This window comes from Equus przewalskii, chromosome 3 (assembly GCF_037783145.1).
Source record: "Equus przewalskii isolate Varuska chromosome 3, EquPr2, whole genome shotgun sequence".
Taxonomy (NCBI): Eukaryota; Metazoa; Chordata; class Mammalia; order Perissodactyla; family Equidae; genus Equus; species Equus przewalskii.
The window spans coordinates 49,108,119-49,133,893 of record NC_091833.1 but is presented as its reverse complement, the minus strand read 5'-3'; the positions used below and the strand labels follow the sequence as shown (position 1 = coordinate 49,133,893).

General features: G+C 42.0%; 1 protein-coding gene across 19 annotated transcripts in view; it reads right to left on the bottom strand.

Annotated features, from left to right (window-relative positions):
- Positions 1-6,498: 6,498 nt before the first annotated feature.
- Positions 6,499-25,775, bottom strand: part of FAM13A (family with sequence similarity 13 member A) — a 314,872-nt gene continuing 295,595 nt past the window's right edge. For 11 of the 19 annotated variants that reach the window (XM_070614305.1, XM_070614308.1, XM_070614307.1 and 8 more), the window contains 5 exons: positions 21,603-21,698; positions 20,031-20,114; positions 14,070-14,263; positions 13,388-13,489; positions 6,499-11,134 (listed from right to left, as the gene is read on the bottom strand). In XM_070614305.1, the coding sequence (XP_070470406.1) occupies positions 11,008-11,134; positions 13,388-13,489; positions 14,070-14,263; positions 20,031-20,114; positions 21,603-21,698 (603 nt within the window). In that variant the 3' untranslated portion in view covers positions 6,499-11,007. Of the gene's footprint in view, positions 11,135-13,387; positions 13,490-14,069; positions 14,264-18,928; positions 20,115-21,602; positions 21,699-25,775 lie in introns of all 19 variants that reach the window. The other 8 variants (XM_070614309.1, XM_070614312.1, XM_070614301.1 and 5 more) reach the window with 2 other exon arrangements.

The following is a 25,775-nucleotide window of genomic DNA, read 5'->3' as shown; positions in this document are numbered from 1 at the left end:
GTTAGAACTAATCAATTCAGTAAAGTTATAGGATACAAAATCAACATACAGAAATCAGTTGTGTTTCTATACACTTAATGAAATATCTGAAAAAGAAATAAAACAATCCTCATTTATAATAACATCAAAAACAATAAAATACTTAGGAATAAATGTAACCAAAGTGAAAGATCTGTACACTGAAAACTATAAGACTTCGATGAAAAAAATTGAAGACTCAAATGGGAAGATATTTCATATTCATGGATCAGAAGAGTTAATATTGTTAAAATGTCCCAAAGCCATCTATAGATTTGATGCAATCCCTATCAAAATTCCAATGGCATTTTTCACAGAAACAGAAAAAATAACGCTAAAATTTGTATGGAACCACAGACGACCCTGAATAGCCAAAGTAATCCTGAGAAAGAAGAATAAATTGGAGGAATCACACTTCCTATTTCAAACTATACTACAAAGATATAGTAATTAACACAGTATGGTACTGGCATAAAAATATACACACAGACCAAAGAAACAGAATCAAGAGTCCAGAAATAAACCTTTGCATATACTGTCAACTAATATTTGACAGGGAGCCAAGAATACTCAATGGAGAAAGGATAGTCTCTTTAATAAATGGTGCTGGGAAAACTGGATAACCACATACAAAAGAATGAAACTAGACGCCTATCTTACACCACTCACAAAAATTAACTTGAAATAGATTACAGACATAAATTTATGAGATACTGATACTGTAAAACTCCTAGGAGAAAACATAGCGGGTAGGCTCCTTGACATGGGTCTTGGCAATGATCTTTTGGATTTGACACCAAAAGCTCTAGCAACAAAAGCAAAAATTAATAAGTGGGACTATATAAAAACCTGCACAACAAGAGACAACAAAATGAGAGGCAACCTACGGAATGCGAGAAAATATTTGCAAGTCATATCTCTGATAAGGGGTTAATATCCAAAATACATAAAGAATTCATATAAGTCAATAGCAAAAAACCTTGCAATCTGATTAAAAAATGGACAGAGGAACTGAATAGACATTTTTCCAAATAAAACATACAAATAGCCAACAGGTACATGAAGAGGTGCTTGACATTACTAAATATCAGGGAAATGCAAATCAAAACCACAATGAAATATCACTTCACGCCTGTTAGAATGGCTGTCATCAAAAAGACAAGAGATAACAGTATTGGCCAGGATGTGAAGAACAGGGAACTTGTGCACTATTGGTGGAAATGTAAAATGGTACAGCAACTATGGAAAGCAGTATAGAGGTTCCTCAAAAAATCAAAGACAGAACTACCATATGATCCAGCTATTCTACTTCTGGGTATATATCCAAAGGAAGTGAAAACAGGATCTTGAAGAGCTATCTGCACTCTCATGTTCATGGCAGCATTATTCACAGCAGACAACGTATGGAAACAACCTAAATGTCAGTCAGTGGATGAATGGATAAAGAAAATGTGGTGTATATATACAATGGAATATTTTTCAGCCATGAGAAAGAAGGAAATCCTGCCATTTATGACAACATGGATGGACCTTGACAGCAGACTAAGTGAAATAAGTCAGACAGAAAGACAAATACTGTATGATCTCACTTGTATGTGGAGTCTAAAAAGCCTAACTCATAGAAACAGAGAGTAGGATGGTGGTTACAAGGGGCTAGGTGGGGGGGGGGGGGGGGTGATGAGGAGATGTTAGTCAAAGCGTACAAACTTCCAGTTATAAGACAAATTCTGGGGATATGATGAACAGCATGGTGATTACAGTTAACAATACTGTATTATATACTTGAAAGTTGCTAAGAGAGTAGATCTTAAATGTTCTCACCACAAAAAGGAAATGATACTTATGTCACATGATGGAGTTGTTAGCTACCACTATGGTGGTAATTGTTTTACAATATATGGGTTTTAAATCAACACGTTGTACACCTTAAAAACTTACTCAATGTTATATATCATATCTTAGAACTGGAAAAATAGATGAAAGAAAATAAAATAGTCAAATCATAGTGAACTAGATGATAGAAGTAAAGGTGGGATGAGGGAGGGAGGGCATGTGATAGAGTACCAACAGATTTGAGGTGAAACCCACTGAATAGAATATTTTGTGTTAGGGTCAAGCATAGAAGAAAAAGTAAAATCAAAGCTGATCTGCAGAATTTTATTATTTTCTCTTAAAAAGAAATGTGTTTGTTGTCTCCAGTTTTCTTTGGCTCTTAAAAATGGAACCAAGCAGATTTTAAACCAGTCGTTGTCTCTAAAATATCCGAGAACATGATATGCCCATGTTGCCTTTGATAGCCCTAACTTTGTTGGTAGGCCGGCTTGCTTGAGGATGGGTCTGCCGTTTGTGAATTTTGCATTTTTAAGAGATGCCTTCATGGAGCACTTATAGGAGCCGGCTCCACTTGCAGCCTTATCTCGGAAAACAGGATCTCACAAAGCTGAGAAGAGCTCGTGATAAGGAAGACGAGGAAGAGAGCAGGTCCTTGTGTCTTCAGAAAAAAGTGAAAATTCTCTTGTGGATTAGACCAAGGGAGTTCTCCAGTTGGAAGTGACATGGAACCTCCCACATGCCTTTCCAACCCAAGTTTTTGGTGAAGAGGGATTAGTTAACCTCAGGACAGCAGAGTCCTCTGAAAGGTGTGGCAAATGTTGGCCTCTGACTACTGCTCTCTGCGTGGGGATGCTAACGCAGACTGGCTCAAAGGCAGGTAGAGGCTTCTTGCCCACACTGAGTCAGGCGTGGATTTGGTTTCCATCTGGAATGCCCTTTACTTGTGCAGTGAGAAACCAGCATGTGCAACAGAATAGGTGCTGGAGGAGGTATCCACCCCACTCCGGGCAGACTGTTTGGATCTGTGTTCATAACAGCCTTGCCACTGATTGGCTAATCCAAGCCTTAGTGCTTTATTTCCTTCCAAAAGTAATGGAGTGTGTACCCCTGAGTTATATGTAGCATGGGAAAAATTAGTTCAGATGTCAGGTTTTTTTCTCCCGAAAGTATCCGGACGCTTGGCAGGGTGCAGAGTCACATGGTCTTCCGATCTTTTAAAAGCTGATTTTCCTTGGCCTAATCCCAGGGGAGCTGGATACAGTCTATGGTAATTATTGATTCAGCTCCACTGGTGTTGAACTTCCTGAGAAATTTAAGAATTCACACACACACACACACACACGGCCCCCCAACCCCCCCTCCCCCCCCCCAGATAAAGGCAAACACTAAACCAGATTAGTCCATCGTGGTCACCTTTTCTTTAGTATTAGGCGAAAAAGCAAGCCAAAGAGCAGGGTCGGAAATAACCCTGTTCCCCATGGTGTCATGAGAGGCTGGAACACTTGAGAGGGAATGTCAACAGCAAGTGCCAACTAGGTACTGGCTCGTGGTCCCAGCAGGACAGTCTCACCACTGCCAAGAGTTTCTTGTGAAAAACAGGTCTCCTGACCTTTCGTGCCTGGGCATCCTCAGGAGCTCAGATGTTTGTGCAGCAGGCTCAAGGACTCTCAGGTGCAAGTCACTGGCAGATTGTGTGGAGAGACCTGGAGTTTCTGAGTTTCTGGTAATGGCGAGAAGGGCCTCATTCAATGAGACTCTGAAATGATTTGAACCCAGAGCTCGCCCTGTGGCTGGCCTGAGCCTTTTGCTGTCTTGGGGCTGATGAGAGGGGAGGACCCCAGGCAATCGCCCCGTCTCAGCCTTGCCCACAAGTTTGATGAGAATTAATATGTAATTAGGAGCTTGCCAAAATCGGAGCAACTCTCCTCTCTAGGGTATTGTTTAAAAATATATCTTGAGACAAATTTCAGGACACCAACTGAGCTAGAAACCAGTTCAAAGGTTATTCTGTTCCTTCACAGAACTCGGGCATTCCCACACTGGTCTCAGCTGCCGCCTCAGACAGTTAATTCTTTCTAGTACGTGTCTGAGCAGACATGGACCTCCCCAAATGTTCTGAGGGGAAGCAGACTCAGAGGAGCTTGCCCTGCTCTGGGAGAGAAAGAATTCAACGGGGCCAGGTCTGAGAAAGCCGCCCCTAGGTTTGTGAGGGCTGCAGGAGAATATCAGCGGTCACCAGAGAATGGGGCAGTGTTCCCTAAAGTCTCGCTTATCCTGTTGGCACTGATTTGTAAAGAGCTAGAGGTGTGTTCTGGTTCTGCTCACACAAACAAGGAATCGCATGAGCATGAGGAGGGTGATGGGGGGACTATGGTTCCTTTCTGCACCTGTTCAAAATGTCTTGTCGGACTTGAGCAGAGAAAGAATCTTTGTCTAGTGTGATAACAGCCCTCCACCATCATTTATTAAAGATTTATTGTGTGCTCACTTTATCATCCAGGTAAAGCCCTATGGTAACCCCACAGGGTAGGCACTATGATTATCCCCATTTTTCAGATAAGGAAACAGAGACGTAGGGAGGGGAAGTAATGCACCCGGATTGTAGAGCTAAGCCATCTGCCTGCTGTCCGGGCCTTCAACAGCAAGCGGCACTTGGCCTTTGTTGTTGTTGTCTGGCGTGCTGGTCTCTGTTAACTCAGGATTTTGAGTTGATTGGAGCTGCTCATTTTCACAAATACCCGGGATGCAGTCTGCACTTTCTACTTAAAGTGAGGTCTTCGGATCAGCAGCACGGCAGCACCTGGATGCTTGTGAGCCATGCGGAGTGTCGGCTCCACCCCATCCCCTGCCAGGGCTGCCTACCACAAGACCCCGAGACATTCACACGCACCATCAAGTTTGAGAAGCACCGCTGCCTGCTACCAGAGAGGAGGATATCCTGTCTGCCCTCCTTCCTTCTCCTTTGTCCAACCTTGTCCAGGAATTTTAAATTCTTTCAAAGTAACAATTACAGAAAAATCACGTCTCAAAAATATCTTACCAGGAAGCACCCAAAGCTGTAGAACCAGAAGCATGACAAGGATTTCTGAGTATCTTTGAATTGTTTTTGAGAAATTAAAGAACTCAAATATCTAAAAGATCATGAGTTTCAGAATCCGTAGTAACAGAGAATTTACTAGGCCAGCTGAAACACGGAGGTCCAAGTGGTCCTGGACCTGCGTTCATGTCGGTTTCACTTTGGACCGCGCCGCCTGCGCAGATGCTGCACACCATGGAGCCACCTCTTGGTAGACGTGAGCCCTGTCACTGGAGAGCACAAGTGAGAACCAAGCTGTCAACAACCCAGTTCCTGCCAAACCCCATCTGCCTGCCAGCCAGGCTTCTAAAAATGCGTTTGGGAATTTTGACTTTTGGCTTTTACTGAATACGAAATTCTACTGTGTATATATAGCCCTGATAAGCTGACCCAGCTTAGGCATAACTCTGATATATTCTGTCTTACAAGACTCAGAATCCATTTCTAGAAGAGGTAATACTGAGGCCATTGACAGGGACTGCCTCTGCCCCTCAGCCTCCTCCCCGGGCGTAGGTCCCCATTCTGAGACTCCCATTCAGCGAGCCCACAGCACTGCAAACTACGATAGGGTTTGGAGCAAAAACATTTGCTGGGTGGGGATGAGCGGGGGCTTCAGAGGAGCATCAGGCTCTGTAACAGGCTGGAGAAGCTGCGGTACTTGCCCTAGCATCACTTTCTGGTCTCTCAGACGGGCCAACGTCAAAATATGATTTAAGAAAACAAGATTTAAGAAAATTTAAGAGGTCACTAAATGCTGCCTGCCACTTCCGCCTGAGTTTTATTACTTTGGACCGAGTATTTCAAAAGTTAAATTATTCAGGGTGAGTTTCAATTCTGGCAGAATGGCATTAAATTGCGCTGTCCTTAGCACTGTGTCTTTGTCCTCCGAGAGACAGACCTCAGTTTGAATGGTGTCACTTGAACTAGGACAAGTTCCTTATTCCAAAGCCTTAATTTTTTAATCTCAGGTTCAACATATTTTTAGCGTTTACTTTTGAGCATGTGTGGTTTAAGGAAGCGGGGCCCACCTCACCGCCAGGTGTCGGGTCCTCGACTGTGAGCTGGGACTCTGGGGGCTGCTCCACGGAGGGACCGCAGGCCTGTGACGGGTGACACAAACGGGGAGGTGCTCACTTCACACAAGTGAAATGTGCCTTTCCTCCTGAGTCACAGTGTCCTGCTGGCCTTCCGAGCTTCAGAATAGTGAACGGCTAATGTATTTATGTATGATGGCCTCCTAGACTTTGGAAATGCACTTCAACAAGTTTTTGTTTTTTCTTAAGGCCTTTGTTTCTGCACCCCTTAAGCCCCGCCCATAAACTGTTCTAAAGGCAGCTGAGCTTAGAGCACAAGCCCATTTTCCTACCTACAACCACAGGCACGGCTAATTTGTACTCAGTTCGCTTCACCTTCCAGTGCCCTCCTTGGAGACAGAACAACAAAATCTTCATCCTCCTGAGGCTTCTGAGGAGCTCAAGGGAGCAGCTCGCTCGATTCCTACCGAAGGGAAGGTCGACCCCACAGGCGGTTCAGTCATATGTTCCTGACGCCGTCAAAAATCTCAGAACATCCGCAGTTAAAAATATTTTATTTCAGTTTATACAAAATACAGTCAGTACCAAAATGCACATAACATTTTTCATTCAGTTTACATTTTAAAAAAAAGGACAACCGTAATTTCAAATACTTTCTGCTTACATTTCATGTAAACATTGTTCTGGACCCATATTATTTACTAAAATGCAGCCACCTGTGCAGTTTCACGAACGTATAGTGCTTTTTGATGGAGAATTAGACCTGCCCACCGATTTCTTGAGCCACGCACAGGACCACCACTGGCCGGATTCCAGACCAAATGAGACTCTCTAGAGACATAACTGCAGCTTCCCAGCAATGTGAAGTTGTCAATGCCCGGATTTCATTTCACACACACATCTGTGCAAATCTGTAGTCGATAGCCTATCTACATACACCTATTATGAAGGGTCACGGTGGAGGAATGCAGCTGCCCACAGGGGCACAATGTCTACTCAGGGAAGTGGCCAGTGCCACAGCGCAGGGCCTGACACACAGGTCACTCTTGTTTGGATGTTGCCATGCTGGCCATCATGTGAAGTGCCAGTATACGCAATTTGAATCTATAACATTTGAAAATGTTTCGCCAGTCTTTTGACAGAATGTACTCTTCAGTACGTTTTGAGGGGCAAGTGGGGAAAAAAATAAAAGGGAATCAAAGGAAAGTACATTCCAGGTTCTGCCAAACCCACGGGCTTCAGAAGAAACACTGCTTCACATTTTAGTAGTTTTATCCCTCCCTATGGATGTAACCACACGGATACTGAAAAAGAACATCAAGGAGGTGTGGATCTTGGTGCAGAGACCACCTCTCCCCACCTACAGGAAAAAAAATCCCAGGAAGCAATGTGTCAGGAAGATCCCTCTTGAAAGCAAAATAGAATTTAGACTACGACCAACTTTTCACAAAGCAGTTCAGAGTGTATGGCGTTCAACTATAAATATACCATCAAAAGTAGGAAGGTATCACTGTTAAGAAAAATGGTATCTTCATTACTAGATTAAGAATGTCTTTAAAAAAGTGAATCCATGAACTTTAAAGTTTGATTTTCCTTGTAAATCTGTGCTCAGTTCTGGAGACTGGGCCCAATTCTGTCTACTGAGCACTAGGAAGCCCCAGAAAGAACCAAATTAATTGGCAACATGGCCGCCCCTTGATCCTGATAATAGAGCTAAATATTCAACTTATAACGAATTCCAAGCTCAACCACATTAACAAATGCTCCACCTTCAGGGCCTCCAAGACTGCTGGCCTCAGGACGTCTCAGTGCAATATTTATGACGCCAGCACAGGCTTGAGGCATGTGTCTGAGGCTAGAAATGCCACAGCTGGGAGCAGGCACACCCTCCACCAGGCTCGTCTGCCATGAGCAAGCATTGCATCAGAGGGAGACGAAGTGCAAATTACAGTGGTGTTGCACAGAGACATCACCGACGCCTGCCTTGGCAATGAATAACAATCATTCAACTCCAAACTGGCAACCGAAGGGAAGAAATCTAATTATTAGCTCCCAATGCAGTACAGCTAACAACTAAAAAAAATAAATTCTCCAGTTTGAAATTTGACTTGTTCTTTCACAGAAATTTTCCCTGGATCGGGAGCTTAATGTCAGCTTCCTTTGACCAGCACAAGACAAACTTTGGCTGTCTTGAGAAACTTCTAAGCAGGCCCTTATCCTACACCTTGCACAAACATGTCTAGAAAGCGAAATCCGGACTAAATGATGCAAAGATGAAATGCAGTAATGATTCCATGCCTAATATAAACATCTATTTCAATGTTTACTGCAGACTGAACACAGTCAAGGCAAACGCTTGTGAAAATTACAAGGCTCTGCTATCTCTAATTCTTATGATCAGAAAATCAAGTTTATTCACGCTTCACCTTTACTTATCATTGTTATTAAATAACCCTTGACATTTATTTTGTTGGCATGTGCTAATAAACACACACATTCCCAAGAGAGCAAAGGAAAAACTCCAGTCCAGAGTATTCTGTGTGAAGCCAATTAAGACACTGCCTCTAGGGCCTCGAGACCCTGGGCTGCAGACACGGTTGCTGTGGAAACAAATTTGCCTCAGCATTTCTGGCAGAGCCAGAACCTACTGACTAACGTGTCTTCAAATAGGATCTAGCATAAACAGGGCTCCCCACTTAACCTGGGTGCCATTCTTGGAGTGTACAGATCATGAGAAATTACAAAGGAAAACACGACATTCCATACACAATTTATTTTACTATATAAGTTGTTGTTTTCTTTTATTCAATTACACAAATTTGAATGCCGATTTCTGAACAAATCTTTTACTTAACTTTGGCAAAAACAACAGATTTCAAACATTTAGTAGCATCTCATTTATATAGCTTTTTTTCTTTTTAAACTCTAGCATATTAGTATTTTCAAAACAATACTCAAACAGATGTGCTTTACAAGTTAACTGGTAATGATCTGATTTCTACGATAGCTTATTTAAGAGAATAATTACTTAAAAAGGACAGACTAGACATGTATTTTTTTTAAAAAAATTCAATTTTTGGTCATGTGAATGATTCATGTTCAGATTTCAAAAATAGAAAAGGTCCTAAAGTGCATCATTTATTTATAATATAACTCCTTGAAATTATAGTGATCTGCAATGTAAACAGTAAAGAATACCAAACTATATTTTCATGTACATTTAAACTGGTAGGATTATGTACCGTCTTTAAGTGGGTGGAGTAGACCAGGGCACTTCCAACACACAGTTCATGCTTCTATATGATTATTTTTAAGAGCAAACTTAAAGGTATTCTTTTTCTCCTACTCCCGACTTAAACCATTTTCAACTGACAGAGCTGCTCCCGCGCTTCAGCAATGGGAAATGCTGCTGTAAATCTAAGCCAATCAGTTTCTCAAGAACCCATTTTTTTTTGAAACTGACAACTAGTCAGTAGAGTTTTACATTCTCTTTATTTTCTTTTCCTTATTAAGCAAAACAAAATAGCACCCTTTAAGAAGGCAACTCTCAAAACAGACAGGAGGGCACCCCTGCTGTCTCGCTCATCCTGCACCACCACCTTCAACAGGCAGAGCCTGCTGAGCCACCTGCGCTCGTCAGCAGCGGCTGGGGTGCAGACACCTGTGCTCGACCTCACAAAGCACAAACGCAGGCCGAGGATGGACAGGCCGAACCAGAACCCACTCTCCTAAGTGCAGACACAGACAGTCACAAAGTAACACCAAATCACAAAGTGACATCAGCACACCGAAGTGATGAGTGCTTTGGTGTCTTAAATTCCTGGTCCCTCCAAAACGTCTAATATAGACAGCTTTGTGACACAGTTTTTGAAAAAATTATAACCATAATTGGCCACACACCATTATTTGTTCTCTTTACACATGATCTTGAAAATAGCGTGACTTAGATTCTGCCTTGGGCTGAGCTCTGAGGGCTGCATTTACCCCTCAGTTAGAGGATTTTAGTGCAGCTTTCCTTTAAAAAAAAAAAAATCAAACTCTGGTGAGTACTCAGGAGGCTGCGAACACAGGCTCTTTCTCCCTCTCTCATGATCCTCTACACTTAAGCTAAGAATTAAGCAAAATCCTTTATGTTTGGCTAGTGCCCAAACGAAACTAAGCCTCAGACAGGTTGCCATAGCATGCTGGCCTCGCTTAGTGTTTGATGTTAAAATCTGAGACTGATAAGTGCGGTCCACGTTCCAGAGAGAATTCTCCAGGCTCTTCACCCTGTTACCTGATTTAAAAGTCAGCATTCATATAGCTACTGCTATATTCCCTCCGTCCTCTACAGATGATCCAGTCCTAGTCAGGGATCAAAATTCTGTCAGCTGAGGAAGTCTTGAAGAAACACACCTTCAAATAGATGTTTGTACCACCCATATGGGCAGACGCAGCTTCCATCTACCTGAGAGCTGGAGGGGAACAATTCACATGAGAGGGGAGAGGTGCAGCTCTGTGCAAAGGTCACAAGAATGGCCACGGCAGCAGATAGGGCTCCAATGCACGTTCCCCCTTGACTGGGTCCAAAGACAGCATGGACCTGCACAGTACGTTCGCTCCACAGAACGAAGTCCTGAGCTTGTTTCTGTCACAGCTAGACAGAGAATGGTCTCATGTTTCTCAGTTACCCAGGGAAGAACAGTGTGTGTTCTCTGTAGATGAGTGTGCCTCAATGTAGTGATTCATCACTGCTAGTGTTAGTAACATTTCCACTATAGTGTCTGTGTGTGCATGTGTACGCACGTGGAGGCACGCAGAAATCTTGATCTTCCTGACAGAATTCCTAAGTCGGGGCAAATTGCCTTCTTCCTTCTGGGTGGTTTCTAAGGCAGGCGATGGAAATTGGAGCCCATCCCAATGGCCTGGAGGCAGAAGGCTACATGCTTTGCAGGTCCAGCTCCAAGGCTGCCTTCCAGTTTCTGCAGAGCGGCTGTTTACCAGGGGAGGCAGGTGGCAAGTTCACTCCGCATCCCCAGCCCCCTTGACTCGGGCTGGGGTGCCCCCTTACATGGACTTGGAATCAGTGTCTCTCTTGCTGATGAGCACCTCCAAGAGCCTTAGTTTCGCCTTTATGTGCTTATATTCATTGTATTCTTCAGTCATCGGAGTGCGGTCTTCCTTCTGGACATTTCTAATGGAAACAAAGGGAAAGGAGGCTGAGGGTCATTTGCTGTCTCTCCTAGATGACACTGTTCATTAGGTGAATTATTGTCACGTGGCAACTTTGCAGTTTATCACCTGTAGAATCAGTGCTGCCAAGTGTCACTTGGTGTGGAGCAGTGAAAGACAGCTTCCCCCCAAAGGCACAAGTCACTGAGTTTTTAGAGTTAATCTGGCATCTCGTAGAATGATATGAAGGACTAAGAAATATAGACATTTTCTCTCTGCTGCTGGTATAGATGAATTCAGATTGAGAGTCTCCATACACTGAAATCCTTTACCTAGAATTACTGTTCTCTCACTTTTATATATTTCATCTAATGAACCATTAAATTTCTAATTAGCAATTGGTATACCCATAATTTACAGGTTTTTCAAAAACAGATAGATAATAATTCTACTGATCATGAAATTAGCCTTGGAATTCAGTAATTGGATCATATAATACTAATAGGCCTTTGTAGTTTACCAAATAATTTTATATGCATACTTTTTATGTGCACAAGTATTAAGTGAGAGCCTACTAAAGATGGAGCACCATGCTAGCTACTCCATATCCATGAGCTCATATAACCTCACATGAAGCTGATAAAATGGTGCTATTACCCACATCCTACACCTGCTGAAACTGGAACAGGAAATCAGGTTGACCGCACAGCCACTGCACTGAATGGTCGGGCAAGGTGGGCCAGCCTCTCATTTCACCTGGAAATGTGCACGTCAGACACTCAGACGCCAGGCTTCCCTTTCTTCTCATTAAAGAACAAATACGGGAGAGGGGATAGCATGGGGCTTATTTAATTTTGTTCAACGAACTAAATATAAACGTGTTTTATTCATGCCCTGCTTTGTTCAAGGACAGGAGTCTAGATGGTTTCTCAGCAGAGGGCAGTGAAGGGAACATGGCAGTGGGAACAAGGGCATCTGACACCAAGCCCCAGCTGTGCCCTCGGACGGGCTTCCTCTCCTCAGATACAAGACGATGGAACCAGATTTTGTGATATCTGAAATCCCTCTGAGTTCTAAACTTGTACTTTCTTAACACTTGTGAAGTGAAGTTTATATAATTACATAGAGTTCCTCCTGTAGAGGATATCTGTGCATAATGTGACTATAATTGTATGGAAAAAAGATAAGGAGACAAATCAGAAATATGCCAAGAAGGAAGACTGGAATGAAACACATCACAAACACCATTAATCCTGGTTTGTCTTTGGGGATTATTATTATTTTGGGTGTTATTTCTTTTATCTGCTTATCTATATTTTCTAAATATCTTGCAATGCCTGGAGAAAGAAAAGCAAATATTTAAATATAAAAGTTTATAAATCTTAAGAAAGTCATTAAAGAGCAGATCCAAATCAGAGATCCTAAAAGTAAATTTATACAATAACTGAAAATAAACTGGAATACAACACATTTTAAATGCCAAAGGTAATTTTTATGGTGCTTTTATTTCCCAATACTTTTGAGAAGCATGAAAGGGGAGTTAAAAAGAAACTATATTTATACTGTTTAAATAATTTGGAAGAAAACAAAATCAATTTAAAACAAAATAACTCCAACATCAGACATGCAAATCTATGCCCTGTTCTATCTTCTGTCCTTGTCTCATGCTGTGACTTGAGTAAGACATTCTGTGTGCAAACTTGCAAACAGGGAAGGCCTCTCCCCAACATGATGTTGTCTGAGGATGCACACATTATGCCTTAAGATGGACAGGAGAAAGGTACCCTGTCCATTGGGTGGGCTTCCTGCTTCTTGTATATTTTTCATTCAAACTTGATAACTATCATCTTTGCTTTTAAAATGAGCTTAAAAACCAGCAAGATTTAGAGTCCTCCTTTCCTTATTTCTCCTTCTAGTTTAAGACCAAAAAAATATATATTCTAGAAAAACAAACCAGTGCTGTGAACTGGAAACTTAGCTTCAAGCTGCTCATCTCAGAGGAGAATCTGATGTGACAGGTTAGTGCTATGAACATTAGCTGAATCTGCATCAGCCAGAGACACCACCCAAGGAGCGCTTCCTCCTGCAGGCCCACGCACACCTCGCCACCTCACAGCCCACCTTGAAGGGGCCCTGTGCACAACCCCAAGGACTGGGTTACAGAAAGGATGCAGAGTGGGTCCCACTTGGAGGGAGCACACAGATCGGACGGAGAAACAAGAGGGATGTGTGTGTGGAGGGGAACAGAGACGGGGAAGGGAAACACAGGCACTACCTTCCATTTTGCCTGAAAAAATTGTCTTCAAAATCACGCAGTTTCTTTCGAATCCTTTTCTTTTCTTCTCTCATTTCCTGAAGGTGTTCCAAGAGTTCAGGTCTAAGAGGGGCAGGAAAATGTCAAGAAAATTGAGTTAAATCTGAATTGTTATAAATGTAATTAATGTGCAACTTGATAGGGGTTGTGGACAAGGTGGGAAGCAGATAAATGCAAAAGCTGTTGAGGGAGCTGAGGGGCAGCAGGACCGGACGAAGCCCCAGCAGACTGACAAGAGACACGGCTGCTGGGTTCTGCAAGGCTCCTGCTCCTCACGAATTCTTAGGGCTTGTGAAATCCCATGGCACTCTGTCGCATTTTGCTTTGAAAAGAAGAGACGGCATCTGTGCTCAACGCATGTTAAATGATGAGCCGTGGAGCACAGAGCCACACAATGCCATTTATAGAGACCTTCTGATTGTTTAAGCAAGATCTCAGATGCCGCCTCGAACAACACAGGAGGAAGCATATAAAAACACTGTGCCAGAAGTTAAAAAAAATCACTGTTTTATCCATATAGATGCACCCCAGGTAAATCACTTGTGTTTTTTCAAGCCAATTTATTTACATACAAAAGCTAAAATAATATTTAAGGAAGTGATTTTCACCAAAACATTTCAACACCACCACCCAAACGACATACATTGAAGCAGCATGGAGATTTGAAAGCCCGGTGTCCTGGCTGCATTTGGAGGGCATTTTCTCATCCATTGGGGAAATAAACCCATCAGCATCATCTTCAAATTGGTCCAGGAAGCAACGTGCACTGAAGTCGGTTTTCAGAGTGACCGTGAAGTCTGGCTTGCTGTTGCTGTCATCTTCTGAACCCTCTTCTTCCTGGAGACACACAGCAACCCCAATAAAAACATGGCCACTTTTCTGGCACTCTTTCATTGCAAGTATCATATAACGAACATTTAATTATCCAGATACCATATAGTTTCTTCTCTGTCTACACTTAGCAACACATATGCACATTATAGACCTATTAGTGAATATCTATACACAGTAAATAATGCAAACACTAAATACAGCCACTCAATAGAGAAAAAAAAACTATAAAGCTATAAAAAAATGAGTGCACAGCACAATTAAAAGTTGTCAAGGCTGAGAGGGTAGGAAGGAACCAACCGTCATAATTTATACCCTAAAACAAATGAAGGAAAAGAATCGGAAAATTGCCAGCTCTGTGACAATACATAAAATCTGTGCTTTAAGGATTCCATTACTTGTGTACTGCAGAAAGTATTTTTTATTAAGCTATGAACATTTTCAGAAATTGAACAATATAGCCTTTCTATTTAAGAGTTGAGATTATAACATTGTGTGGTTGCTTGATGCACAAAATTTTAGGATTTTTTTTTTTCTTTTTTGGTGAGGAAGATTAGCCCTGAGCTAACATCTGTTGCCAATCTTCCTCTTTTTGCTTGAGGAAGATTGTCACTGAGCTAACTTCTGTGCCAGTTTTTGTCTATTTTGTATGTGTGATGCCACCATAGCGTGGCTTGACAAGAGGTGCTAGGTCCACGCCTGGGATCTGAATCTGTAAACCCTGGGCTGCTGAAGTGGAGAGCATGACCTTAACCGCTATACCACCGGGCTGGCCTCAGGAAACTTTCGAGGATCTTTTGAGAAGGCCAAAACATTTATCTTCTTATGATTGGAATCATAAAACTCTTAAGTTTTTCATGGAACTTTCAAGGGCCACGGCGATGTTTTTCAGCATCCAAGATTCTAAGAAAAGTATGATATTCTTTATCTGCTTTGATGATAATGCAATTAGAAAAACAACAAAGTCAAATTAAAATTGCTTACTGCCAATTTAAAGCTATGTAAGTCTAAAGAAGAAATAACATCAGAGTTTGAAAGGAAGATTTTAAAAGAAGTAATTCACTGCCAAAATGTACAGTCAGACCAGAACAGAATACCCTATTATCTTGAAAAATTAAAAAATTGGTTAGGAGTACAGTTACATGAACAACGGGAAGTGTAACGCCAATTGTTCCAGTTAAACCAAGTGGTTTCAGTGCCAATGCAGCAAATTCACCTCGGGAGGCGGAGTGGTTACCACTGGCGGTCAAAGCATAGGATGCAAATTGCCTGCAGTGGTTTTCTTACCATAAGGTGTGGCATGTTTATAATGGTGTCCCTGAAGAGAAAAAAATGTAAACAAACAAACAGGCAAAACAACCAAAAAAAAGGACTAACACATAACTACAATGAAAGTACTGTTATGAAGGCATGAAGTTAATACTGGCAAAAACTAGACGGCTTTTCCAGATTCTGTCTGCTGTGACTTCAGATCTTCAATCTCTTTGCTTGGTCCATGGAAGTACATGCCTCACTATTAATTTTTCAAAATTTAAATTATTAAAAATATTTTAAAATTTAGAGTAAAAATGACTTTTAAATTAATAATTTAAAATTATTAGCCATGGCTGGCCCCGTGGCTGAGTGGTTAAGTTCACATGCTCCACCTTGGCAGCCCGGGGTTCACTGATTCAGATCCTGGGCACAGACCTACACATCAAGCATCAAGCCATGCTGTGTTGGCATCCCACATGGAAGAACTAGAAGGACCTACAACTAGCATATACAACTATGTACTGGGGCTTTGGGGAGGAAAAACAAGAGGAAGATTGGCAACAGATGTTAGCTCAGGGCCAATCTTCCTCACCAAAAAAAAAAAAAAAAAAAGTTTCTCCTTTTTGTGTGAGGACATAACAATTCCCACCTATTTGTCTTCCTAAGGATAGAGACACCTGATAAGGTACACCTGGCACACGGCAGTGCTGCTCTGCCTTCTGTTCCCTCCCCCTCCCCCTTCCCTGGATGAGGAAGCCCAGGGGGAACCACCTGACAATAAATCCCACGGAGGCAGCGATTTAGGCCTGTCTGTCACGGCTGTCCCCAGAGCTCTGCCAATGCCTGTATACAGTAGGTGCTCAATAAATGTCTGCTCAACAGTCTAGTACTCAGTTTTAAAAGAGAAATACAAGTTACTATTAAGACAGTGTTAAAGCCTGAGATAGATAAAAAATGAAGTCAGGTGTCCAGACCTTATCAATTATATCCCAAGGTCCTGAGAGAGCTTAAAAATGTGAGAATGGGTCTTGCACACAGTGAGAACTTAATGTTTTTTAAGATGAAGCTAGACAAAACTATTCTCAGTAAGCTGTGAAAATCACAGGAAAAAAGAGAAATAGCAAGATAAATCTTCAAATTATCAGACCATCACGTTGTTGTGGCCCTTGGGTAGATTCTAGAAGGAATCAGTACATGGATAATGTATGAGCAACTGGAAAAGAATCAGTGATCGACAGTGAGCAGCAGTGGCTCCTTAAGTACAAATCATGAAAACTGACCATTTTCCTTAATCTCTGGATTTCAGTCAAGAATGAGGTGAGCTGATCCTAGAAAGGAAAGCTGGCTGGGAAAACTGATGCAATGGCGACATGAATCTGGAGGGAAGGCCACAGCAGGCTCTGGACCTGACCCTGCCTGAATATGCACCAGTCGTGTGGATAAAGACACAAAAGGCACATTCAGAAAATGCACAGAGGTACAGAGTGTGTAGGGACATCTGGTATGTTGGAATACAAAATTAGATTTAATCTGTTTCACAAGGCGGAATAGAGAATGAAAAGTAATTGGAAAAATTCAAGGTCCTATAATTAGGTTGGAAAAAAAAAAGCAGGACACACAGACAATAAGCAGTCCGTGGAAAGGGAAGCGGGAGATCGCACACAGCAACAGTGAGACAGGGCCACGAGCAGTGGTTCTCAGCGGGGGCGGGGGGGAGGAGAGGGGAATTTGCCCCCTAGGGGACCCTAGGTAATGTTTAAAGACATTGCTGGTTGTCACAGCTGGCGAGGGGTGCTTCTGGCGCACGACTGGCATCTAGTGGGTGGAGGCCAGCCTCCCACACAAAGAGTTACCCAGCCCCAAATGTCCACAGTGCTGAGGCTGAGACCCCTGCCCCACAAAGACTAAAATGAACTCACAGGACCTCAAGAGTCACGGCATGACCGCCCTGTAGACCTGAAGGGCCTGAGTTGTCCGGACCAAGGGCAGGGCTAGTCCTTGGTCCTCTGTCCTGCTGGTTAAACCATAGCTAGAACACAGTTCAGTTCTGGGTACCAGTTTCTAAGCGGGATCTAGATAAACTGGTGTGCATCCAGAGCAGAGCCACTGGCTGGAGGGTCTGGAACCCACTTCTCAAGAGGAGTAGTAAGAAGAACTTGGAGAAAAAACTTTCACAGGGTGTGGGTGGGAGTGGGCAGGGCAGGTGGCTGCAAATATATGAAGTCTTCTCAAGGATGAAGCAGGATGCTTATTCTATGCTGTTCCAGAGGGTAAAACTAAGCCTGTTAAGTAGGAAGTAATGCACTACTAATAAATATGGCTATTATAATTTTTAAATATTTTCATTAATTGTGATATTTTATAGCTATCAAACATTATGCATTCTAAAATTTATATCATATAATCTTAAATTTTATAATTTTAAAAATGATAATTATAAAATAATACAAGATAAGCTTTTAGCAATTATTGATATTTTGCCCATGTAATGAGTGACCTCACTCTCCCCATTGCTATACACTTTTCAAGCTTGAGGATGGACCCCTTCTTAGGACAGTGTCTCTCATCTGTCAGGTGAGCCTCAGTAGAAATTCTTATGTGGATAGGACTATTGACTAGATGATTCCTAGGGTTTTGGGGTTGGATGATCCAGGGCTGGCTCTATTTCATATACTGCTGGTTCCCTACGCATTTAAAACCAGGGGTGGTTTTTAAAAAAACCACCAAATCCTAAATTGTATCAGAATTGCCAAGAATTATACAATCCAAATAAATTCTAATAAGCCTGGCCAATTGGAACAAAATGAACTAAAAGACAACACTATTTACCAAAGCAATGTAATCATTGCAAAATTATCTGAAATTCTGACCATGATGTGGGCCAGCAGAAGAGCCACGGCCAAAATATACTTGTGAAAAAAACAAAAAATAAGCTCAAGGATAAGATTTGGGAGAATGTCCTCTTTTAAAAAGAGCATTATTAGTATAGCTTCCATTTGTTTACTGAAGCAATTATTAAGTGTCATATTGTGGGTGTGTTAAAGAACACTATTATCTAATAATAGTCCTATTGCATGCTTTTAAGATAAATATGCTAATTTTCATATAGACAATTGCCCAAATTTCTTCAATTATGGTGATTTAATTCATGTGCGAAATGACGAGCTAGACAAAATTTGTCTTCTTTCATCAACATCAAGTCTTATTGTAAGAAAATAGCTCTCATTTTTAAGATACAATATAGCATATTTGCCTAGATTTCACATTTAGAGCATTTTCATAAAACAAGTTCTATTTAAAATAATATGAATACCTAATACCTTAAAATTAGGTATATGAAATATTTAAGACCCCTAAGAAGTAAGAAAAGGAAGAGAATAAATAAAAGACAAGACTTTGCAGCTTCTGGTACCTTACCTCAGTTAGAATGATGAGAATCAGGCAAGAAAATGGAGCGGTTCTCAATTGGTGTCCCTCGGTGGGAACGAGGCCCCGTATTCTGAAATAATTGTTCCTAACTACAGCAAGTAAAGGACTACTCCAGGCTTGGAATCGTCACAGAAATATGACAAGTGAAACTCTTAAAACTCACTTCTGCCTTGGGTTTTACTCCCTCTTCCAATTTAACTGCTAAAAACCAATCACTGACTTTTAAAAAATGAGTGACTTGACTTTTCATCCCGAGAGCCCTGCAGGAGGCCACCCAGTTTGTTCAGATGTCTAGAAACAAAAACCTTGACAGAGGCTGACCCTAGCCCAGGCCAGTTAGGTCCCTTCAGAGACACAGAGATCTGTGGGCACAGACAATACCCCCCATTCTAGCAAAAGGAGCCCTGAGGACAAGGATCCTCTGTATAAAATCCAGAAGAGCTCCGGGGAAAAAATCAGAGCATGTGTTCTCGTGATGGCCAGTCACAGCACCACATCCACAGACCAAGAAAGATCATAAAGTCAGCACTGAGGACTCAGCGTGCGGAGGAAAGGTAAGAGGAAGGAAGAGCGGGTGGAACAGCACCAGCAAATCTGTCAGAGACAACTAGACATTTGTCTAAGAAACGGTAATTTTCTATTGTGTGCCATGTATATTGCCTTTGTTAATTTTGGTTTTTCTATAAACACAGTAAATGAGACTTTTTAAAAAAGTTACCCTATTGAGCTAATTTAACAAAGTTTTGGAATATAGAAAATCCATTCCTCAAATGGCAGAAAAAAACCCCAAACAAAAAATATTGTCAAAACAAAACAAAACAATCATTCCTGAAAGCAAACTAAAAACAAAACTAACAGCAAACAAAAAAACAAAAAGCGGGGAATGAAATGACACGAAGGAAATCAGCTGGTCTATAATATAAATAGAAGGAACTGTTCAAGTCGGTTATACGCAGCTACTGATGCTTAGGGACCACGACAGGAAGCCATCACCGGAGGGCCCAATCAACCCCTTTCCCTCGGGGAGGAGGGGAGGAAGGGAGGGAATTGGCGCAGATTTAGCAAGTGGTTAGCTGCTGGAGGTCTTCACCTTGATCTCCTTGAAGAAGGAAGCAGTTTCGCCCTCGATAATTGGCTGCAGCAAAGGGCTTCTCCGCTTGCTGGAGGGGGAACCCTGCGACAGGCGTTAACAGGGAGGTTACATGGCGAACTCCTTTCCCTCGCCCGCCAGCTCGCTGCCTCCTGTGTCTCACCGGCCTTTAGGACGGCCTTTTAACTAGGTGCTCCAACCCCTCCCCCCAAACTTTCCCAGGAAAACCAGAAACAACCAAAGTTCTTCTTCAAGTCGATACTTCACTTCAGAGCCCACACGCACAAACCAAGGGGGCCACAGGGAAGCAAGGACAGCACCCGACTATGTTAACCACACGCACGCAGGAAAAACCCGAGGAGAAACACCCGCCTCCCCATCATCGCTCCTCCCCAAGCACAGTGGCTACCAGGACATCTGAACCGTCATGAGCTTTAAGCTCATCAAGCCATAGACAGATGTTGCCCATTCACCCTATGTAGGGACACTAAGGGCTCCCAGCTGGAGAATGAAAATGATGCCTTAGATTTAATCCTTTTATTGGCTGGCTTACTAATTTATTCTGCAGGACATTTCTAGAAAAGTAGCTTTCGTCAAACACACCTGCCTGAGGTCTCTGGACCCTCCCTCATTCATATGAACACATACACTGTTAAAAGACATATAAAGACCATATCTTAGGCCTGGAAACACACAAGGAGATTTAAAGCAGGAATAGAAGAACCGCAGATAAGATGAATATGCATTTCAATGAAACATAAAAGCGAGGCTGTGTCTGCCAGTCCAAAACCAAGCAGAAGCAGCCCCCAGGTCCCTGGAGATTAGAGCACTGAAGCAGAGGCCAACGATGCCCCGAGAGATGGGCAGGGCGTTCACACTGCACTCAAGCTGGGGTAGAAAAGCCGAGATGGGGACAAAGGAGGACAGCAAGCTGGCCAGAGCCTGAGAGGCTTTCCTAGAGCTGAGGGCAAGCTGTGCTCCCTAATCTTGTCAAAATCAAAACTGACAGCCCCAAGTGGCTAAGTCCAAGGACAGTGGCCACTGAGAGCAACTTCACAATCATTAGCCTCCCCCCATCTCCTTCCAAATTACACTTCTCTGCATCCTCCAAAAAGAGAAGGCTCTCTCTCCTGAATTCCTTTGAGGGTGTCTCCCTGGATATGGTTCCCAAAGGGTTATCCCTCTTTTGGAGGGGGAGCAGAGACTGTTAACTAGAGAGTCACTCTCTGGGGAGGAGCGGCCTGGAGAAAGCACAGCCCTGTCTGCTTGGTGCTCTGTCTCTGAGGAAGGGTGGGGGAGTCGGGCCAGTACATGCCAGATGGATGGATACAGCCAAAGCACATCTCCCAAAAGAAAAAATATTCTATCAGCTTCAGATTTGCTCATTTTTGGCAAAGGAAGCCTCAGAAGTCTTTGATAAATTCTTCATTTCTCAAGCTTATGGGCCACAGATATGAACAGCAGGTTCAACTACTAAAGCCTATTCTTCAAAGAGAAAGCAGGTTAGGACCCTGTTAATAGAGCCAGGGCCCATTCAACCAGGTAATCGACAACAGAGAGTGGTGCACTCACAATGATGGGGATGGTGTTGGCCCGGGACAGGATCTGTTTGACCAGCCGGTACCTGTCATATAGCGGCTTCATAACCTGACGTTCGTTCTTGGTTACCTGGAAAGGAAGAACAAGAGACCTGAGAAGCCCACTCCTGCTGGCATGCTCCCCGCTGCCCAAGCATGCTCTGGGCCTAGAGAAAGTACAGAGGACCCCACTGAAGTCTCATCATCGGTCCTCTGTTATAGCAGCCCCAACGGATGAAGACACATTTTTACACTCTACAGTAACTATTTGTTGACACACTTGTTTCCTCCTTTAGACTTTAAGCCCCATCAGACCAGGAGTTTGTGTTTTTGTATCCCTGGTAACTATTTCAGTGCCTGATATATGGAGATATTCCATAATATTTATCTGTGAAATGAGTGAATATTTCAAACATAAATAGGTGTGCCCAATTCACAGGTATGTAAGCATTTCTCTTGTTTACTTAGATGGTGAATGAGATGAAGTATCTTTGTTCCACGGCTGCTGTTTGTCTTCTGCATTTTGTTTCCATTGAGCACGTAATAAGGCAAGAGTTTCAGAGGTACGGAAGGGCAAGCTGTATTAGCTTTGACCATTTCTCCTACGGGCCTCTTGGGCCTCCAACTGTGAAGACGACTCTGGATTATGCATAAATGGGTTATCCTGTGTGGCCTTCTATATTTGCCTTTCTCAAAGTGACCAACAATAAGGGAACTCTGGATAAACTTCACAAGCTAGGGTAGGATACTGCCACTATGCAAAAACATTTTGTGGATTTATTTTCTATCATCAGCAATAATAATAATCTTCTATCTCTATCTCCTCCCGTGATCACAATATTAAAAGGAGGATGGCATTTCCCTGCTTCTACTATCTACTGTAGCAAAGAGTTTTAAAATTGGCATTTCATAAAAAATGACTGTCAAAACTGGAAGGGAACTCAGAAATCATTTTATATGAAAAAGACTGAAGATCAAACCATAGGTGTTACTACAAAACACCTGCCACAATGGTGAAAATGAAAAGACAGAGCATCACATGTCAGCTGTTCCAGGAATTCTCTGGAACAACTAGAACTCTGGTAAGGGTGGAACACTTTGGAAAACTATTTGATAGTATCTACTGAAACTGAACATATTACCCATCAATTCCACTCTTAAGTATACACCAAACAAATGTGGCCTTAAATTCACCAAAAGACATATATAAGAGGGCTCACAGCAGCACTATTTCTATTAACCGCAAACTGGAAACCACCCATATACCCAACAATAGAAGAACAGATAAGGTATGTTCCCCAAAATGAATACTACACAGGAAATTTTGAGAAGGAATGAGCCACAGCTATACGCAACATCATGGATTAATCTCACAAAAAGAAAGCCAAGTAATATAAGCCAGATGCCAAAGAATACATACTGTAAGCTTCCACGTATATAAAGTTCAAAAATAAGCAAATTGACTCTACAGTGTTAGAAGTTAAGATAATGGTTTTCCTTGGTGGGGAGAGGTCATGGTATTGACCAGAAGGGGGCAACCTGGAGGGTTGGCAATATTTTGTTTCTTGATCTGGATGCTGGATTCTCTGGATGTATTTCCTTTGTGAAACTTCATCAAGACATGTATTTATAATTTAGGCTCTTCTCTGTATTTGTGTTATACTTCAACAAAAGTTCAACAATAGCCACAAATAAGTCTAAGCAATAGAAATGGAGTGACCTGTGTACGAGCTCACATGTATAATGACAAAATTTAGGACTGGAACACATGCAATAATTTTTTTAATACAAGACACGTTTAATCCATTTAATGAGTTGCAGATGAGGTTAAGGCACATCCTAATAGTCAACACATGACATGTGGTGAAATATTATTGTGCAAGATAAACAATAGATGGTTTAGTGATCAAAAGACATACTAAAAATAAAAATAATGACAATGGAGCCAGCATTTCCCCATTGTGGATGAGCCATCTATTGCTAGTTGCTTGGCAGAAACATTTTGGATTGCAGGAGACTTTGGATTTTAGAAGGAGAATTAGCTGGTAAAACGAGCCAGAGATGACAAATTTGACAGAAATCAATTTCCTTTCCAATTCTTTGTTCCAAAACCAAATTTTCTAGTTGGAGTAGATGAAGAGGATCGCTGGTTTAATTCTATGGCGTGTGATACTGATATATAGATTTTCTATGAGCCACTCATGTTTTTAATTGATGAGCCTCAGGAACTAATCACCTGCGAGAGGTCTGATAAAATCCAGTTTTTGACTATGGAGAGTTAAAACTCCTTATGATTCCATCACAGCTAACTCTGGCATTTGATAGAAATATCTAAATACCAAAAATATCAAAGATCTTTAAGTCTGAGGTGATGGAAGGCTACTTGATTTTATACCAGAATTATTTTCATGATATACGTCTGAAGCCAAAGGGTTGGCGGTACTAAAAGTTAACACAACTTTCGCTCATCATACATCCATGTCACCGGCAATTATCAGCGCTGGATTTGTAAGCAGAGTCAAAATCTAACCAACAGTTACAGAAACAAAGCAGGACGTTGGTTGAACTGTTGTAAAAGGGCCGGCTGATATTAAGTGGACCATGGGAAAACTGTTTGGAAGTTGACATCTCTATTCTTGAGTCACAGCTGCCCAGGGATTCAGCTACTGATGAAGAACAGGCTTTGGAATGAGTAGATGAGGTTCTCTGAGCCTCAGTCTCCTGACTGGTAAACTGCAGAACTCAGGTTAGAAAATCTTTATGATCCATCATTGCCTGGAAATGACTTTAGGCCAAGCATGTAGTGCACTGTCTTTTCAACATGCTTTCACTCCTGTTGCTTCAAACCTTTGTTTACTTTTCATTGAAATGGTAGCTCTGAATGGCTTTCCAATGTGTGGAAATAGGGTTATTACTGAGATGTATTTTTGCCCACAAATCCAGACAACATAAAAACCTAGACATGAAGATCTAACGGGCAAAAGCAGCCGCTTCCACTCTATGCTTGCTTTTGATTGAAAGAAATTTTCATCCACTGGACTCTATTTGGTTGCTCAAAGATAATATTTCAAGGTACAAAGGGAACACCAGCCAAGGATTATCCACACTTCAAGAAGGCAAGTCTTGAACAGACATCACCAAGGCCTGACTGGACAACCGCATTTGCCTGCCTTTATCTTTCGTCATGGTTTTTGTCCTAGCCTCAAATAAAACTTCTCTACTGAAGCATCAGTTTGGTTGCTGTTACCTGGACAGTGCCACAAAGGTGAAAAATAAAATGATTGATGTTTTTATGGAAGATAAAGATAATATTAGAACCGTGGAATACTGGAGCTAGCAGAGCCTTATTTTTTAAGTTGATAAAGCTCAGTACTGGAGAGTGTAATGATTTGTGTAAGGCAACAGATCTGGAGCAAGAACCCAGGGTTGCTGACTGCCAGTCCAGTTTTCCTTCCATTCACAAACGAGTAAGACACGAAGTAGGATCTTAGCACAGTGTCACATGTAGCATTATCCTCTATTAGGGTTTGACCAAGTTGTCTTCTTAATGTAAATAATTCTGCCTTCCAAGCTGACAGCTCTGCTCATACTAAATTCACCGAGATCTCTAGCTATGAACACTAGCTTGGAAGTGCCATTTGTGAGGAATCACACCACAGACAGACAAGAAACTACACTGCCTCGAAATCTTCTTAGTGAAACAAAAAGTGATTTGAGTTTGTGTGTGGAGGGGTACCTCTGAGTCATAAAACTGCCAGTAGGAGAAGACAAATGAGATGGATTCTTATAGCTGTTGCATTCTTGGCCCAATGACTTGGAAAATGGCAACCCTCTCTTCCTCATTATCAGGTAAAAATAGTAGGCTGACTGGGCAAAGATCAGATAACCCCAAACAGCAGATAACCAAAGGAAAGTATTTATTTCTACATGGTTTTAGAATGTGCATTGAAATTTGGGCATGGGATATTTATTGTCATGTTACTTTCCAAGGTTCTAAAACACAAGATTAAAATATACGAATGAAGTAGAGACTCCAGAAGAACCCAGAAGCTCTGATCAGGGAGCCCATTCTCTGTCCCCCTGCATTATCATCGAGGCGTGGTCTATACAGAAGGTGACCCAGGGAGCTGCATTTACCTGTTGTACTTCTCTCCCTGCCATGGTCTTT